The sequence below is a fragment of the Ictidomys tridecemlineatus genome, chromosome X (genome assembly GCF_052094955.1).
Source record: "Ictidomys tridecemlineatus isolate mIctTri1 chromosome X, mIctTri1.hap1, whole genome shotgun sequence".
Classification (NCBI taxonomy): domain Eukaryota; kingdom Metazoa; phylum Chordata; class Mammalia; order Rodentia; family Sciuridae; genus Ictidomys; species Ictidomys tridecemlineatus.
Genome location: NC_135493.1, coordinates 31,041,870 through 31,057,707, shown reverse-complemented (window position 1 = coordinate 31,057,707; position 15,838 = coordinate 31,041,870). Strand labels below are relative to the sequence as shown.

Below are 15,838 nucleotides of genomic sequence, written 5' to 3'. Positions count from 1 at the left end.
CACTGCCAAAGACTGTTTTCCCTAATCTCCAATCAGAAAATGTGGAGTCATTTTTTAATTTCAAATAGATCTTTGAAACCCTAGGGTAATGACTTATGTCCTTACAGAGATAGTCTGGCATTTGAAGGACCTAAATAGCTTACAGACTAACCAGAACAATGAATTTTAGGGAATTTCTTACCACATTAATCATCTTTAAAGTTGGAAAATAATCTCTAATTTGTCCATCATCCCTTATGTCTGCAATGTAATTCTGCAGAGGAATTCTGTGTGTGTATTTCTACAGAAAGCACTTGCTATTTATTATCTAGTCTTTCATGAAAAGTCCAAAAGGGTTGTCTATTTAAAACCAGTATTTTCTCTTTTATTATTATTTTTCTAAGTTACAACAAATTATTTTAAAATTTCACATCTGGGGTCCTGCATATATGTGAAATACTCAGGGTTCAAAAATGAAAAAGAGATCTAAAAGATTGCTTATTAGAGGAGTTCCTTTCATTATTAAAAATAATTTTGTACGTAGTTTTCTCTAGTTATGTAAGAAAAATATCTTTGGTTTCTGTTTCTAGTTGTGGGTGGAAAACATTCTAGGATGCTCTGATCCAAGAACTAGCCATGATAATAACTTAATTTTTAAAACATTGTTTTCTTTCATAAATTACGGAGACCTACAACTTGGAGAAAAAGTCTTGTACTGTCTCTTGAAGAATAAGAACATTCTGTATGTTGAAGCATTCTTTACACAGTCTTTGTAGGAGTAAATATGTTAGATCTGAATTTTTAAAAAGGATTTGCAGCAGAACCTCCTGGAGAATTTCTGTTGGAATGCATGATTCCTAGGCCCAGGTGATCCCCTTCTAAGTCTGAAAGAGGATTTGGGGAATCAGCATTTTATTTATTTTTTTTTATTTGTTCTAATTAGTTATACATGACAGTAAAATATATCTTGACATATTGTACACAAATGGAGCACAACTTCTCTTTCCTCTGGCTATACATGATGCAGAGTCACTCTAGTAATGTATTCATACATGTATATAAGGTAATAATCTCTGTCTTATTCTACCATCATTTCCATCCTCACAGACCCACCCCTTCTTTCCCTCCCTTCTACACAAACCAAAGTTCCTTCATTCTACCCTACCCCTGCCACTCCACTATGAATCAGCATCTGCTTATCAGAGAAAACATTCAGCTTATTTTTTTGGGGGGGGGTTGGCTTATTTCATTTAGCATGATATTCTCTATCTATCCATTTACCTGCAAATGCCATAATTTTATTCTCTTTTAATGCTGAGTAATATTTTATTGTGTATATGTACCACAGTTTCTTTATCCATTCATCTGTTGAAGGGCACCTAGGTTGGTTCTATAGTTAAGCTATTGTGAATTGTGCTGCTATAAACATTGATGTGGCTGCATCACTGTAGTATGCTGATTTTAAGTCCTTTGGGTATAGACCAAGGCGTGGGATAGCTGGGTCAAATGGTGGTTCCATTCCAATTTTTCTGAGGAATCTCCATATTGCTTTCCATAGAGGTTGCATCAATTTGCAGTCCCACCAGCCAATGTATGAGTGTACCTTTTCCCCTGCATCCTCGCCAACACTTATTATTGCTTGTATTCTTGATAATTGCCATTCTGATTGGAGTGAGATGAAATCTTAGAGTAGTTTTGATTTGCATTTCTCTAATTGCTAGAGATGTTGAATATTTTTTCATATGTTTGTTGATTTTTAAAAATATTTATTTTATTTCTTAGTTTTAGGTGGACACAGTATCTTTATTTCACATGTATGTGATTCTGAGGATTGAACCCAGTGCCTCGTGCTTGCTAGTCGAGCACTCTACCACTGAGCCACAATCCCAGCCCTGTTTGTTGATTGATTGTATTTTTTCTTCTGTGAAATGTCTGTTCAGTTCCTTATCCCATTGGGTTATTTATTTATTTTTTTGGTGTTAAGTTTTTTGAGTTCTTTATATACTCTGTATATTAGTGGTCTATCTGAGGTGCATGTGGTAAAGATTTTTTTCCCATTCTGTAGGCTCTCTCATCATGTTATTGTTTCCTTTGCTGAGAAAAAGCTTTTTAGTTTGAATTCATCCCATTTATTGAAGGAATCAGCATTTTAAATTACTACATGAGCTGAGGATATAGCTCAGTAGTAGAGAGCTTGTCTAGCATGCTGGAGGCCCAGGGTTCCATCCCCAGGACCAAAACTAACTAACTAAAAAAAACTACAGATGGTTTTGAGATAGCAGACTAAGAGTTTGGGACTCTTTACTCTTCATTTGTTTTTTTAAAAATTGTCTTTCTTTTCTGCAGAATGTTGGCACAGCTCCTATTATGGCTAATGATAGAAAGCCTGAGTCTGTGTCTTCTGCTCATTATTAAAAAAACAGTTCCTGGGCCGGGGATGTGGCTCAAGCAGTGACGCGCTCGCCTGGCATGCGCGAGGCGCTGGGTTCAATCCTCAGCACCACATAAAATAAAAATAAAGATGTTGTGTGCACCGAAAACTAAAAAATAAATATTAAAAAATTATCTCTCTCTCTCTCTTAAAAAAAATTCCTACACTAAAACATGTAAGGAGTGAATTTTGTCTACCTGCACTATGCTAGGTGCTAATGATCATTGAGGAAGTCATGCATAGAGGTGAAGTGGGAAATAAGATACCAGCAGCATAATTTATTGAAGGCACTTGAAGCCTCATTGTGGAGTAGGGCCTTAAAAAAGCCATTGTGTTCTGGAATGTTGTTCTGGCAGCAATGGAAGGACACTAATAATGAAGGTCAGGGAGGTCAATCTGGAAAAGTTCATGAAATCTGAGGCAGTGAGGTCATGAATCAGGGTGTAGGCAATGAGAGTATTACAGAAGAATCCAAGATGCTTTGCAAGCAAAATTTGGTCATAGAATATAGGGAAATGAGAAACAAAGATGATTTCAAAGTATATAAAGAGCCTAGAGAGAATGAGCTTGGAGTGATGGAAATGGGAAGATAGGAAAAGGCAGTTTGGTGGGGAAGAGAGTACATGCTGTGTTGAACGCTCACTGTGAGGTAAGAGTAAAACACTCAGATGGGGCAGTTAGAATCTGGGACTACCTCTGTGGTGAGAGATCAGGAATAGGAATCTAAATAATAGAAATTCTAGTGGAAGGATGGGAGTGACAAACTGAGGTTGAGTGGATGAGGGAGTCAGAAGTAGAGAAGAATGAGCAGGCAGAGGCAACCCCAGGGAAACCATGGGTTTCAGCATATCAGCTTTAAAAAATTTTTTTAAAATATTTATTTTCTAGTTGTAGATACACACAATACCTTTATTTATTTGTTTGTTTGTTTATTTATTTATTTATTTATTATGTGGTGCCAAAGATCCAACCCAGGGCCTTTTACATGCCAGGCAATTGCTCCACCGCAGAGCCACAACCCCAGCCTCAGCATATCAGCTTTTTAAGAAGCATAAAACTACTTCTCTTCCTGGCTTCAGAATACCTTCATTCATACAGAAGATGACTCCTATAGCTTTAATAGCTATTGACTATACTAATGTCTGTCAAAGAAAAGCCTTTTTTCTTAGGGCATGAAATGAGCCATATTATAAAATAGAGTTTTAAAAAAACTATCTTGCCTTATTGCAAATATTACTTTTCATGGACATCTCCTTCAGTGTTTAAAAATTCTACTCTTGTTTCTTGAATACTTTGTTCAAAATAATGCAGGAGGTTTTCTCTTATCTTGTAGGCACAGCAGCCTGGGGAAAATTCTTCAATGTGAAAACATCTATAGAGAAGGTCAACACATTGGTTGTTCCTTTGATCTGACTAAAGTGAAGGATTCCAGTTCTGAACAACACAGTGTTCAAATAATGGTCAAAGATAATGCAGGAAAAATTAGGCCATCCTTCAATATAGTGCCTTTAGCTTCCCGTGGTAAGTTTTAGAAATCCACTATGACTATGGGTATGTTATATCTTTTGAACAGTCAATTCAAATAATAAAAATAATGATAATTTTGGTTTTAAGATCTTCTTGAAACAAGAGACTATGTTTATGTAGACCTTTCTTTGATAGATTTCTTTTTGATGAAGCAAGTTTGGAAATTCTATTAATCAAGAGCTCATGTGCCAAATGCATTATTCTTGTTTACTTAGGCATACACTGAAACTTAGAGCAGTTGGTTGTAGAACCAATATTGGGACCCATGTTGTCCGAATCTAGGATCTTTTCTCTTCACTTATGAAACTTGAGAAGATGGTGCTCATATGATCATATAGTTTCGGAATAATCTTTCTTGGTTAGAAAAAGCTTGGATTGAGGGTGGTAATATTAAGATTAATATTTTAAAATTTTTTTGATGCTGGGGGTTAAACCCAGGACTTCAGCATGCTAAGCAAATGTTCTACCACTGAACTATATTCCCAGTCCAAGACTGGTCTTGAAGTTGCAAAAATATTTGACACTTTGTGTGGCACAGGCACTGATTAATCAGAACAACCAGGATAGCTGTGCCTGGGTGTACCAGCTGAGTGTTTGCCTATTAGAAAGACTTGAAAACAAAATATCTCGTTGAGTTCCTAACTCCTGTACCTTGGATAGACATATACACCCTTTATAAGTATTTTCTTATCTATGACATGGTGTATGTAGTCTCTGTTGACCGCAAAGAATTGTCATAAGGTTCTGATGATATAAGGTACATAAAATGTGTTTTGTGACTCTCTACAGCAAAATAGCATCCACATACTGATTAATTTGTTTCTGATAGCCTAGCAGGGAGCTCTAAGTTGGCTAAATGGTATATGGATGATTCATAGGTAAGGAACCATCATTTGACAAAGGGTCCCAAGTCTGTGAGCAGAGCACTACTTCCCACTCCTTCAGGTAGTCATGAGAGTAATTATAGCAGGGGACAAGGCAACCTAGTCTGCAGGCTATGGGGGTGAGGCTGGAGTAGTTTGACAAATAGAGTAGGCTAAAGTAAAGCCCTCCTTTTTCTTTCTCCTCATTTGGTGGATTATATCCTAAATGGACTTTTTAAGGCTTATTTTACTATTATTCTTCCTGGAATTAATGGTGACATAAAGAAAATACTTTTCAGCCAGAAGATGACATCTACAAGTTGTTTTCTGTTAATTATCCATTATCTTCTGTGACTTGGTATTAATGAATTCCCGACTTCTGCAAAAGTAAATTGACTTGGTTAATGCTTTATTTTTTAAAATGTTTGCTACCAGTGATTGAACCTAGGAGCAATTAACCATTGAGCCACATCCTCAGCCTATTTTTATATTTTATATTTTACTTAGAGACAGGGTCTTGTTCTTTTTCTTTGGATACTTATCTTTCATTTGAATGTCTTAACATTGGAATATCAATGAAATATAGGCCTTACATTTGTCACTAGATGATAATGCTTAGGGTCTGGCTAAGTTGCTGAGGCTGGCTTTGACTCATGATCCTCCTGTCTCAGACTCCTGAGCTGCTGGGATTACAGGCATGCTCCATGGTGCCCAGCCCTGACTAATGCTTTTAAAAAAATTTTTTTTATTGTAATCAGATAACATTAAATTTACTATCATAATCATTTTGTTTAGTTCAGTAGTGTTAAGTATATTCACATTGTTGTGCAACAGCTTTCTAGAACTTTTTCATCCTGCAAAACTGAAACTATGCCTATTAAACATTGATTTCCTTCCCCTAAGCCCTGAGCAACCACTTTTCTTCTATTTCTGTGAATTGACTACTTTAGATACCTCATGAATGGAATTATACAGTATATATCTTTTGTGTTTAATTTATTTCACTTAGCATAATGTCCTCAAGATTTATCCATATTTTGGTTTGTGATGGAGACTAGGCTAATATTTTATCTGTGGTCCTTAATTGGCATGAGCGAGTGACAGCTAGGGAAGACCCTTGTACCTGGAACTTTGTTGCCTATGAGGTAGAAGCCTATTTGGATCTAAGCATTTTTCTTTATTCTATATGTTGTAACCATAAATTGCCCTAATTATAACCTGACCATTTTCAAACCAGATGTAGGTCGGAGTTTGTGATATCTACCAGGCACCCCCCATAATTTTCCTTAATTCTATTTTACTAGGCAGTTTTAAATAAACTTCCTCCATTAATTGTGGCTAATCAGAAATTGTGAAACTACAGATTTGATCATATAAAGTCATTAAAAGCATCACCCCTATTTTGATTTAACTTTGTGAACTTTCATTATCCAGATATGTCCATAAATATATGTATATAATCAAATCAACTTTGGAAGCTAATTTACTTTCTTTTCACTTTCAGTGAAACCTGATCCTCCACATATTAAAAATCTCTTCTTCCAAAATGGTGCCTTATATGTGCAGTGGAAGAATCCACAGAATTTTTTTAGCTCATGCTTATCTTATGAAGTAGAAGTCAATAACAGCCAAACCAAGACACATGATATTTTCTACGTAAGTTTTTTTTTAGATGGTTCTTTTTCTTTGGGTACATAAATTTTATTTGAATGTCTTAATGTTGAAATATCAATGAAATGTAGGTCTTACATCTGTTACTAGATGATCATGAAGAGGATGAGAATAGTGAAATTTCTTGTCTGAAATAGGTCATTGTGGAAAGTTGGAGGGTTTATGGTAGTATTGGCTGACAGGTTCAAGCTATTCATTGATTTATTTGTTTGACAAATTTATATTAAGTGTTTACCATGTGCCAGGCACTTTTATGTACTAGTGATAAGGCAACAAACCTGAAAAACAGGGTTTTTTTTTTCATGAACATTACATTTTAGAAAATAAGTATGTAAATGAGCAAGCTAATTTCAGACCATGAGCGCTACGAAGAAAATGATAAAGTAGGGTGATATAGTGTAGTGACTGGTTATATCTGAGGGTATGTTAAATAGGGAAATTATCCAAATAATGACCTTGGAAATGAAACCAGAATGCTGAGCAGGAACTAGCTATATGAAGATCTAGGGTTAGAGAGGGTACCAAATACAAATCAGAAGCAAGAATGAGCTGGATGTGTGAGAAAACAAAAAGGAGACTGGTGTGGCCAAAATATAGTAGGAAAAGATGTCAGAGCAGTAGGTAGAAATTAGGTGGCCTGCATATTTGGAAGCTCTGATAAGGCCATTCCATTTTCTTGGAGTTTGTGCAAAGAAAGTAGTCAGATTTGAGTAGTCAATATTTGTTGGATTATATATAGTTGTGTTGTTCAGAATCAAATGCAGTACATACTAATTCAAGATTTCTTTGGAACCTTGACCAGAATGTAGTATAACCTCAGGGCATTAGCCCCACTATTATATTTATGTAGAGTTCACAAAATAGGTCCTTATACATTTGTGTTTGAACCACAAACAAAGTGGGGGCTGGTTTGTTTCTTTGTTTATTAAATTGTAACTTTTGGCCCAGATTTAAAATCATGCTACCCTATGAATGTATTTTCATAAGGTGGCACTCAAGACCACAGGGACTAACTATTACCACTCATTTGTTTGCTACCTGCCTAGTCCCTTTGTGCATTTGGGTTTTAGAAATTAGATGCAAAATGTTTCATACTGGTTTTTAAAGGAGCCCAGTATCTTTCACATGGGTAAATTCCTTGGTGCAATTGTTTTAGCTCATCATGGATCTTTCAAAATGCTTGCTAAAATAAGCCAGTGTTGACAGGCTGTAACTCCACAGGGAGTGACCAGGTCTGCAGCAGAATAGAATTCTGGGCATTTTCAAATGAAATCTGCCTGCTGAAATATAATCATTATTACTACCAGAACCCACGGTGATCTCATGAAATACCACAAAAGGCAAAAGCAGAGGGCTTGCACGTGGGGAGGAGTGTGATACACAGATTTACAGCAAAGCGATTTATCAGAAGGCTGAAATATTCTTGATTACTCCAACCTTTTACTGTGTGAAATCCTGAGACACATGCTACTTGTATTAACTCATTTTGTCCCCAATTATGTCCTGATATTTAAAACCTGATCACATGTATTCCTTTTCACTGAAAATATCAACTACTGTAGGAAGAAGTCAGATGGTGTCTGCTTTGTGCTATTCTCGCTTCTAATAGTAGCTAACATGTACTGAACCGATCACTATGTACTAGGTATATTAGTAAGTACTGTATCTGAATCATCTAGTTTAGAGCTCACAATAACTCTAAGGATCTAGGTCCCATTATTTGATCTTTATTTTATAAGTGAAAAAACTTAATTATTCCTAAGATCATTTTTCTAGTAAGTGGTAGAATCAAGATTTAAGCAAAGATATAACTCCCAAGCTTGTATTCTTAACCACTGGAAACCATGTCAGTACTTCTTGTAATAGTAATAGATATCACTTATTAGGTATTAATAATGTGCCACAAAGATACTCTCCTGTGTGCTTTTTTTTTTCCTTTTGGAAGTACTGGGGATTGAATTAAGGGCCTCATGCATGCTAGGCAAGTGGTCTACCACTGAGCCACATCCCCAACCCTCTATGTGCTTTTTCTATAGTAGTTTATAACAATCCATTAAATAGGTACTGTTGTAATCTATGTAGTTTTGAGAAAGTAAGGCTCAGAGAGGCTTGTTAACTTGCTGCAGTCCACACAGCTAATAAGTCAGTAATTACTCAAAGGTTGGTTGGTCTCCATTAAACTTTGACCAATAATACTTAGTGTACCACCATGTGCATAATCATTATTTAATGAACTCTTATTGAGTTAAATTACTTTTTTTTCCACTGACTTCCAAACTAAAGGAAACACATACACTATGGAAGCTATCTACCTAAGTTAGAACTATAGTCTCTTTAGAATTAGTTCTGTTTATATACTTGAGCTTAATAGTCTCTCTCCTAGCAGATGTTCACCAGCTGCTTCCTCTCTAGAATGTCATCAGTTCTTTGTGTGCTCACTGATTTTGAGCTTCGCTGGTTAGATTTTTTTTCTTTTTATAAGACTCTAAGGGATTATTATTATTATTATTATTGCCTGGTGTTACATTAAGAGGGTGAGTGAGCTGGAACATGAACTGGTACCATCACAAGAATATTCTGTAGTTAGAGGTAGCTCATGACACAATCATGAAGTAAGGAACAACTTTTTTTTTAAACCACCCTCTCCCTGCATCCCTGCAAACCATCTACTTGGTACTCTGTGCCCTCGATTTTCTCCTCTGAGAGGTATCTAATTAGCTGATAAACAATGCAAGGGAGTTTACATTTGGACAAGAGCTAAAGACTCTAATGCCCAGAATGATTTGCTGACTTTAGAATTTACATATTTGTGAGATGGTTAGGGGCAGAGGGACATCAGTCTACAACCTTATCCCTCAAGTGGACACTTGTGATTCCCCAGCAGGCCTATGGTTTTAAATGGCCAGTAATGGGACACAGTAGCCCCTGAGCTTTTCCTTTACTCACTTGTATGAAATTTTGAAAAGATTGTCCTTCATCATTCCATTGGACTTTCAGCTCTTCATACATGTTGACATGAAGCACTTAGTGAATGACATTGAATGGCTCAAATTAATGACTATGTGTTCTGGTCTTTGTTCCATGTTTAAAAATCTCTTTGAGGGCTGTGGCTGTAGCTCAGTGTTTTATAAAGCGCCCACCTCGCAAGGGTGAGGCACTGAGTTCGATCCTCAGCACCACAAAAAAATAAAAATATTTTGTCCATCTACAACTAAAAAAAATTTAGGAAAAATATCTCATGTCTTAAAAAAAATAAAAATCTCTTTGATAGAAGTTGGCTAAACTAAGCAACAGAATTTCATGCATTGGGGCTGGGGATGTGGCTCAAGCGGTAGCGCGCTCGCCTGGCATGTGGGCCGCCCAGGTTCGATCCTGAGCACCACATACCAACAAAGATGTTGTGTCTGCCGAAAACTAAAAAAAAATAAATATTAAAAAAAATTTTCATGCATTGAGTGTTCAGTCCACTTTAAAAAAACTTACATTGAATGAACTATTTTCTTTATATCAGCTAGTAAGTGACTTACTTATGTGGAAGAGAATTGTACATCAAACTTTCTTTTCTTCTACCTAGTTTTTTTTTTTTTTGTATCTTATATTCTCAACAAGGGAAACTAATGTCTCTCAAAGTTTTTTATTTGGCTGAGGGTATAGCTCAGTGGTAGAACACTTGCCTAGCATGTGCAAGGCCCTGAGTTCCATCCCCAGCACCCAACAAACACACAAAAAAACAACTTTTTAATTGATGTATAATACACTACAGAAAAATTACACAAACTATAACATTCAGCTCAATGATTTTTCATAAATGATTTTCGCAAAATGATTTTTCACCCATGTAATCAGCCCCACAAAACCTCCTCATGACCCCTCTCGTTGCTACTCTCCCAAAGAGCAACTACTATCCTGACTGCTAATTCCATAGATTTGATTTGTTGCTACTTTAAATACTTTCTATAAATGGAATCATACCAAATGTACTTTTTTGTGTGTCTGCCTTCTTTCACTCAGCATTCATTATGTTTATGAGCTTCTCCAGCATTGTTTCCCATAATTGTGGATGAGTCATTCCCATTCCGCGCATTCCATTTTATGAATATACCACTTTTATTTATCTGTTCTCTCATTGATTTGGATAGTTTCCCATGAGCATTTGCCTGCTTGTCTCTTGGTGCACATGTGCATACATTTCTGTTGTGTATAGGCATATATAGGTGCTAAGGTTACATCTGATTGTCTGTAGTAGATAATAATAGTTTTCCCAAATCATTGTGCCCATTTACATTATTAAGCAGAAATTGAGAATCCTAGATGCTTAGGCAACTTCTACTTGGTATAATGTAGTAGGTGCATGTTTTGTTAACCATGGATTCAGTTTGCATTTCCCTGATCACCAATTCAGTTGAGCAGTTTTTCATGTTTATTGGTAGTTTGCATATCCTCTTGCGCAGTGCTTATTCAAGTATTTTGCCAGTTTTTCTATTGAGTTGCTTTTATTTTTCTTACTAATTTGTTGAGAAAAAACTTTATGCAAGTCCTTTGGAAACTGCAAGTATGTTTTCCCCTTCTATGCATTGCCTGTTTATTTCCCAAATAGGGTATCATTTGATAAATGAAAGTTTTTAATTTTAATATAGGTCACTTTATAAAAATTTCCTACTTATGATTAATGTGGGGGATTTTGGTGATGTTACGAAATCTTGGGGCTGGGGATGTGGCTCAAGCGGTAGCGCGCTCGCCTGGCATGCGTGTGGCCCGGGTTCGATCCTCAGCACCACATACAAACAAAGATGTTGTGTCCGCTGAAAACTAAAAAATAAATATTAAAATTCTCTCTCTATCTTTTTTAAAAAAAGAAATCTTTCACTTTTTCAAGGTTATGAAAATATTCTATTGCTCATCTAAAAGCTTATTATATTTATGTGTTCACTTATTTTACTTTGCATATTAGATCCACAATTTATTTGTTGTTTAGCTTTTGCAGGGTATATGGGCATTAAACCAAGGGTACTTTACCAATGAGCTACATCCCCATCCCTTTTTTTTTCATTTTTTATTGGTGTTTTATAGTTGTACGCATTGATTTTATTTTAAGAAAGGGTCTTGTTAAGTTGCTCCTCTCTAAGTTACTGAGGCTGGCCTTGAACTTGTGATCCTCCTATCTCAGTCTTCTGAGACATTGGGATTACAGGCATATGCCACTGTGCCTAGAAAATATTTGTAATATTTTCTGAAAAATATTTGCAATTAATCTTGCAAATAGTGTGAGGTAGGGATCAAGATTCTTTGTTTCCTACATAGATATGTAATTGGCCCAACATTACATTTTTAAAAGGCCAAACTTTTTTCAGTGTATCTGATCCTCTTTTAATGGAAGATAAGAGAAGCTTGTAAGAAATGACTAAAAGATATAAAATGTGTATTAAACATTGGAAATTCACTTTTTTATTTTTTAAGGTTGAAGAGGACAAATGTCAGAATTTAGAATTTCAGAGAAACATGGAGGTCAGTAGATTCAACTTGAGTTATTTGGGCTTAGATTCCCATATTATCGGGGGTGGGGCAGGCCTAGCACAGCAGAACTTTGAACTGATTTGGGAAAAACAAACTACTTTGTTCTGTGGGTTATTGCCAGTTTCTTTTTCAGGACACAAATCAGATAATTTGAGTTGCAATCCAAGTCTTAATCATATACAGAATTTGGCAGATAATTATATTATGATTCAATAGCAGAGGCAGAATAAACTGGTAAATTTATTAAAAAATAAATTCTTTGTGTATTTTTATTTTATATCTAAGGATACAATTTGTTTCATGGTTCCTGGTGTTCTTCCTGATACTTTTTACACAGTCAGAATAAGAGTCAAAACAAATAAGTTATGCTATGAAGATGATAAACTTTGGAGTAATTGGAGTCAAGCAATGAGTATAGGTAAGAGAAAGAATTTAATTATAATTTAAAACATTGATGTGTGGGAACTAAGGTGAAGCAGGAAGAATATCGGGGAAAGGGAATATCATGCTTTAATTTTTGGGGGGTATTAGGGATTGAATTCAGAGGTGCTTAATTACTGAGCCCCATCCCCAGCCCTTTTCATTTTTATTTTGAGACAGGATCTTGCTAAGTTTCTGAGGCTAGCTTTGAACTCACAATCCTCCAGCCTCAGCCTCCCAAGCCACTGGGATTACGGGCATGTGCCACCACACCCAGTTGTCATGTTTTCTTGATGTAAGCCAAAGTATACTTAAAAATGAAATTTATCTTCTCTATAATTACTGTCAAATCACCCAGGGTTAATTGACAATAAAAACCTCTTTGTAAAACCACAACCCAAATAGTGTTATCCTTGTCTCTGTCCCATTTCCAGTTTTTATTAATAATCTGAACAAAGGCATAGAAGGCAGAGATGATCAAATCTTCATGTTAGAGAATTGTCCTATATACTGGTTGACAGAATTAGGAGAAGTGACATGACCTAATGGTATTTAATAGAAATAAACTTATATCTAAACTTGAACAATCATTTATTAGTGGAGATTCTGAGTAAGCCAGGCTCAAATATACGATTGGAAAGACCTAGGCTTTATGTCTGTATGTTGTAGAGTGTTATACAGGGTTTAATTTGACAGTAAGCTCAAAGGAACTCAACAATGGAACCTTAAATAGTCCTAACACACATGTGTGGTCTTAGGCAGCAGTACTAGTGAAGTCCCCAGAACATGGGAATGCTGCAGGGTGGGACATGGTGGTCCACTACTTCAGGAGTGTGCAGTATCCTATTTGAAGCCATACATTGTAGGAGATCCTTTGTCAGACTGAACACTCTGGGTAATCAAGATGTTGAAAGACCTTGAAACTCAATAAGAAACAACTGATAATGTAGCCTTGAGAAATCATAATTGCTGAATTCTAATATTTGAGGTATCATCATCAGAAGAAATAGGCTTTCCTTTTTGCAGCTCCATGGGGCAATATAGAACCAATTTAAGAACTTTGAAACAGCTAAGAGTCAGAGAGATGGGTTGCTGTGGTAGAAGTCAGTTTCCTATTTATTGAGATACTGAACAAGCTGTATGCCAGGCATGATACAACCCCCAAATGTTAGTGGTTCAAAACAACACACATTTACCATCTTATAGTTTCTGTGGTTCAGAAATCTAGGCATGGGTTAGCTAGAAGCCTCATGAAGTGGCAGTCAGACTGTAATAAGGACTACAGTCTTACTCATGTGATTGTTGGAAAGTCTTAGTAACTAGCTGGTTGCTGGATGGAAACTGTGGCATGATGAATCATTTACACCCCCTGCAAAAAAAGATATATTTAATTCTCAGCCCCTGTACCTATGAACATGACCTTATTTGGAAATTGGGTTTTGGCAGATATAATCAACTTAAGATGAGATCATACTGGATCAGAGTGGGCCCTAAATCTAATGACTAGTTATAAGAAGAGGACAGGGGGCTGGGGCTGGGGCTCAGGGATAGAGTGCTTGTCTAGCATGTGTGAGGCACTGGGTTTGATCCTTAGCACCATATAAAAATAAACAAATAAAATAAAGGCATTTTGAACATCTACAACTACAAAATTTTTTTTTAAAAAAAAAGAAGAGAGGGCATTTAGAGATACAGATAGACATACAGGGACAAAGGTCATTGAAGAAGGAGGCGGCAAGTGGAGTGATGGAACATCAAAGAATTCCAGGAGCCACATTGAAGAGTCAAAGAGTGATTCTTCTTAGGGCCTTCAGAGGGAGAATGCCTTTGCCGATACCTTGGTTTTGAACTTCTAGCCTCCAAAACTATGAGAGAATGAATTTCTGTTGTTTTAAGCCCCCTAGTTTGTAGTAATTTGTTGCAACAACTTTAATAAACTGATTCAGAAGCTTCCCTTAGTTCCTTGCTACTTGGACCACCCCTCAGTATTACCTCTTGACATGGAAGCTGGCTTCCCCAAATGAGTCAGCCAAGCAAGAATGGACATATGAGAGAACACCCAGTGTGGAAACCATAGTCTTTTATCATCTAATATTGGAAGTGACATCCTATTACCACTGCTCTTCTGTTTAGAAGCAAGTCAAGTAGTGCAGCTCATGCTCAAGGGCAGGGGATTACACAAGAGTGTAATTGGCAACAGGCAGGAATTATGTGGAGCCCAGACCTCTAAAGGCTGCCTAAAGTGATTTTGCTAGGCCCTAATGATGCTTTCTAGATGTCTATGCCCTTGTGGGAAAAAAAATGAACATATAAATAGGCAAATGGAATTCCATGTGTTAGTTGTAGCAAGGCAGGCTTTGGAATTGTAGTATTAGATTTGAGACCTGGTGCCATCATTTACTAAACCCTTCTGATGAGTTACTAAGCTTCTCTGAACCTTGTTCTTCTTGACTATATAAATTAGAGATAATACTATATAGTGGAGATAGGAGATTAATCATGTCAAAGCACCTTATGTGGTACCAGATGTATAGTAGGTTGCTCATTTAAGAAGAGTAGTAGTAGTTGTTAGGACTGTTTTAAGTTTTCTAGTACTGCAAGTAAGCAGTAAGAAAAGATATCACAGTTAATGAAATGATACATTTAATACATATGACATCTTTGTTAATAGTGTCTGGAACTAGTTAAGATATCCTGATTACAGATAATCTTTAGGGTGTTTACTTCTCCAGGAAATTTCCGGCACCAGAACCAGACATTTTCGTAACTTTTTGTTTTTGGTGCCAGAGAGTGACCTCAGGGGTGCTTAACCACTGAGACACATCCCCAGCCCTTTTTATATTTTATTTAGAGATAGGGTCTCATTAAGTTCCTTAGGGCCTCAGCTAAGTTGCTGAGGTTGGCTTTGAACTTGAAATCCTCCTGCCTCAGCCTCCTGAGCCACTGGGATTACAGGCATGCACCACTGTGCCTGCCTTTTGTAACTATTAAGGTAACAGAAGACAAGATAAGTCAACAGTTTGGGACAATAGGTTGGGGTAGGGGACAGAAATATCTGTGGTCTCACAAAACAGAATTGTTGTCTTATCTCTTACTAAAAGGATTTTCATTCTTATATCTTTGTTTGCTTTCTTATCTCTAGGTAAGCAGCCCAATTCCACATTCTATATAACAATGTTACTCCTCATTCCAGTAATCGTTGCAGGCGCCATCATAATACTTCTGCTTTACCTGAAAAGGTGAGATACCTGCCCAGGCAGGGTTTTTTTTTTTTTTTTTTTTTTTTTGTTGTTTATTTATTTATTTTTATGTGGTGCTGAGGATTGAACCCATTGCCTCACACATGCTAGGCAAGAGCTCTGCCACTGAGCCACAACCCTAGGCCCACCAGGCAGGTTTTAGTTTCTGCTATTCCAGTTGCTATGGTTACTAC

The 15,838-nt window shown here is 36.5% G+C and overlaps 1 protein-coding gene and 1 long non-coding RNA gene across 3 annotated transcripts in view; one reads left to right on the top strand and one right to left on the bottom strand.

Moving 5' to 3' along the window:
• LOC144371701 (uncharacterized) overlaps positions 1-15,838 on the bottom strand; it is a 76,823-nt gene that overhangs the window by 17,689 nt on the left and 43,296 nt on the right. The window lies entirely within an intron of this gene.
• Il13ra1 (interleukin 13 receptor subunit alpha 1) overlaps positions 1-15,838 on the top strand; it is a 59,098-nt gene that overhangs the window by 25,214 nt on the left and 18,046 nt on the right. For both annotated transcript variants that reach the window (XM_078034334.1, XM_005319388.5), the window contains exons 5-9: positions 3,744-3,931; positions 6,305-6,456; positions 11,929-11,976; positions 12,271-12,403; positions 15,548-15,644. In XM_078034334.1, the coding sequence (XP_077890460.1) occupies positions 3,744-3,931; positions 6,305-6,456; positions 11,929-11,976; positions 12,271-12,403; positions 15,548-15,644 (618 nt within the window). The remainder of the gene's footprint in view (positions 1-3,743; positions 3,932-6,304; positions 6,457-11,928; positions 11,977-12,270; positions 12,404-15,547; positions 15,645-15,838) is intronic.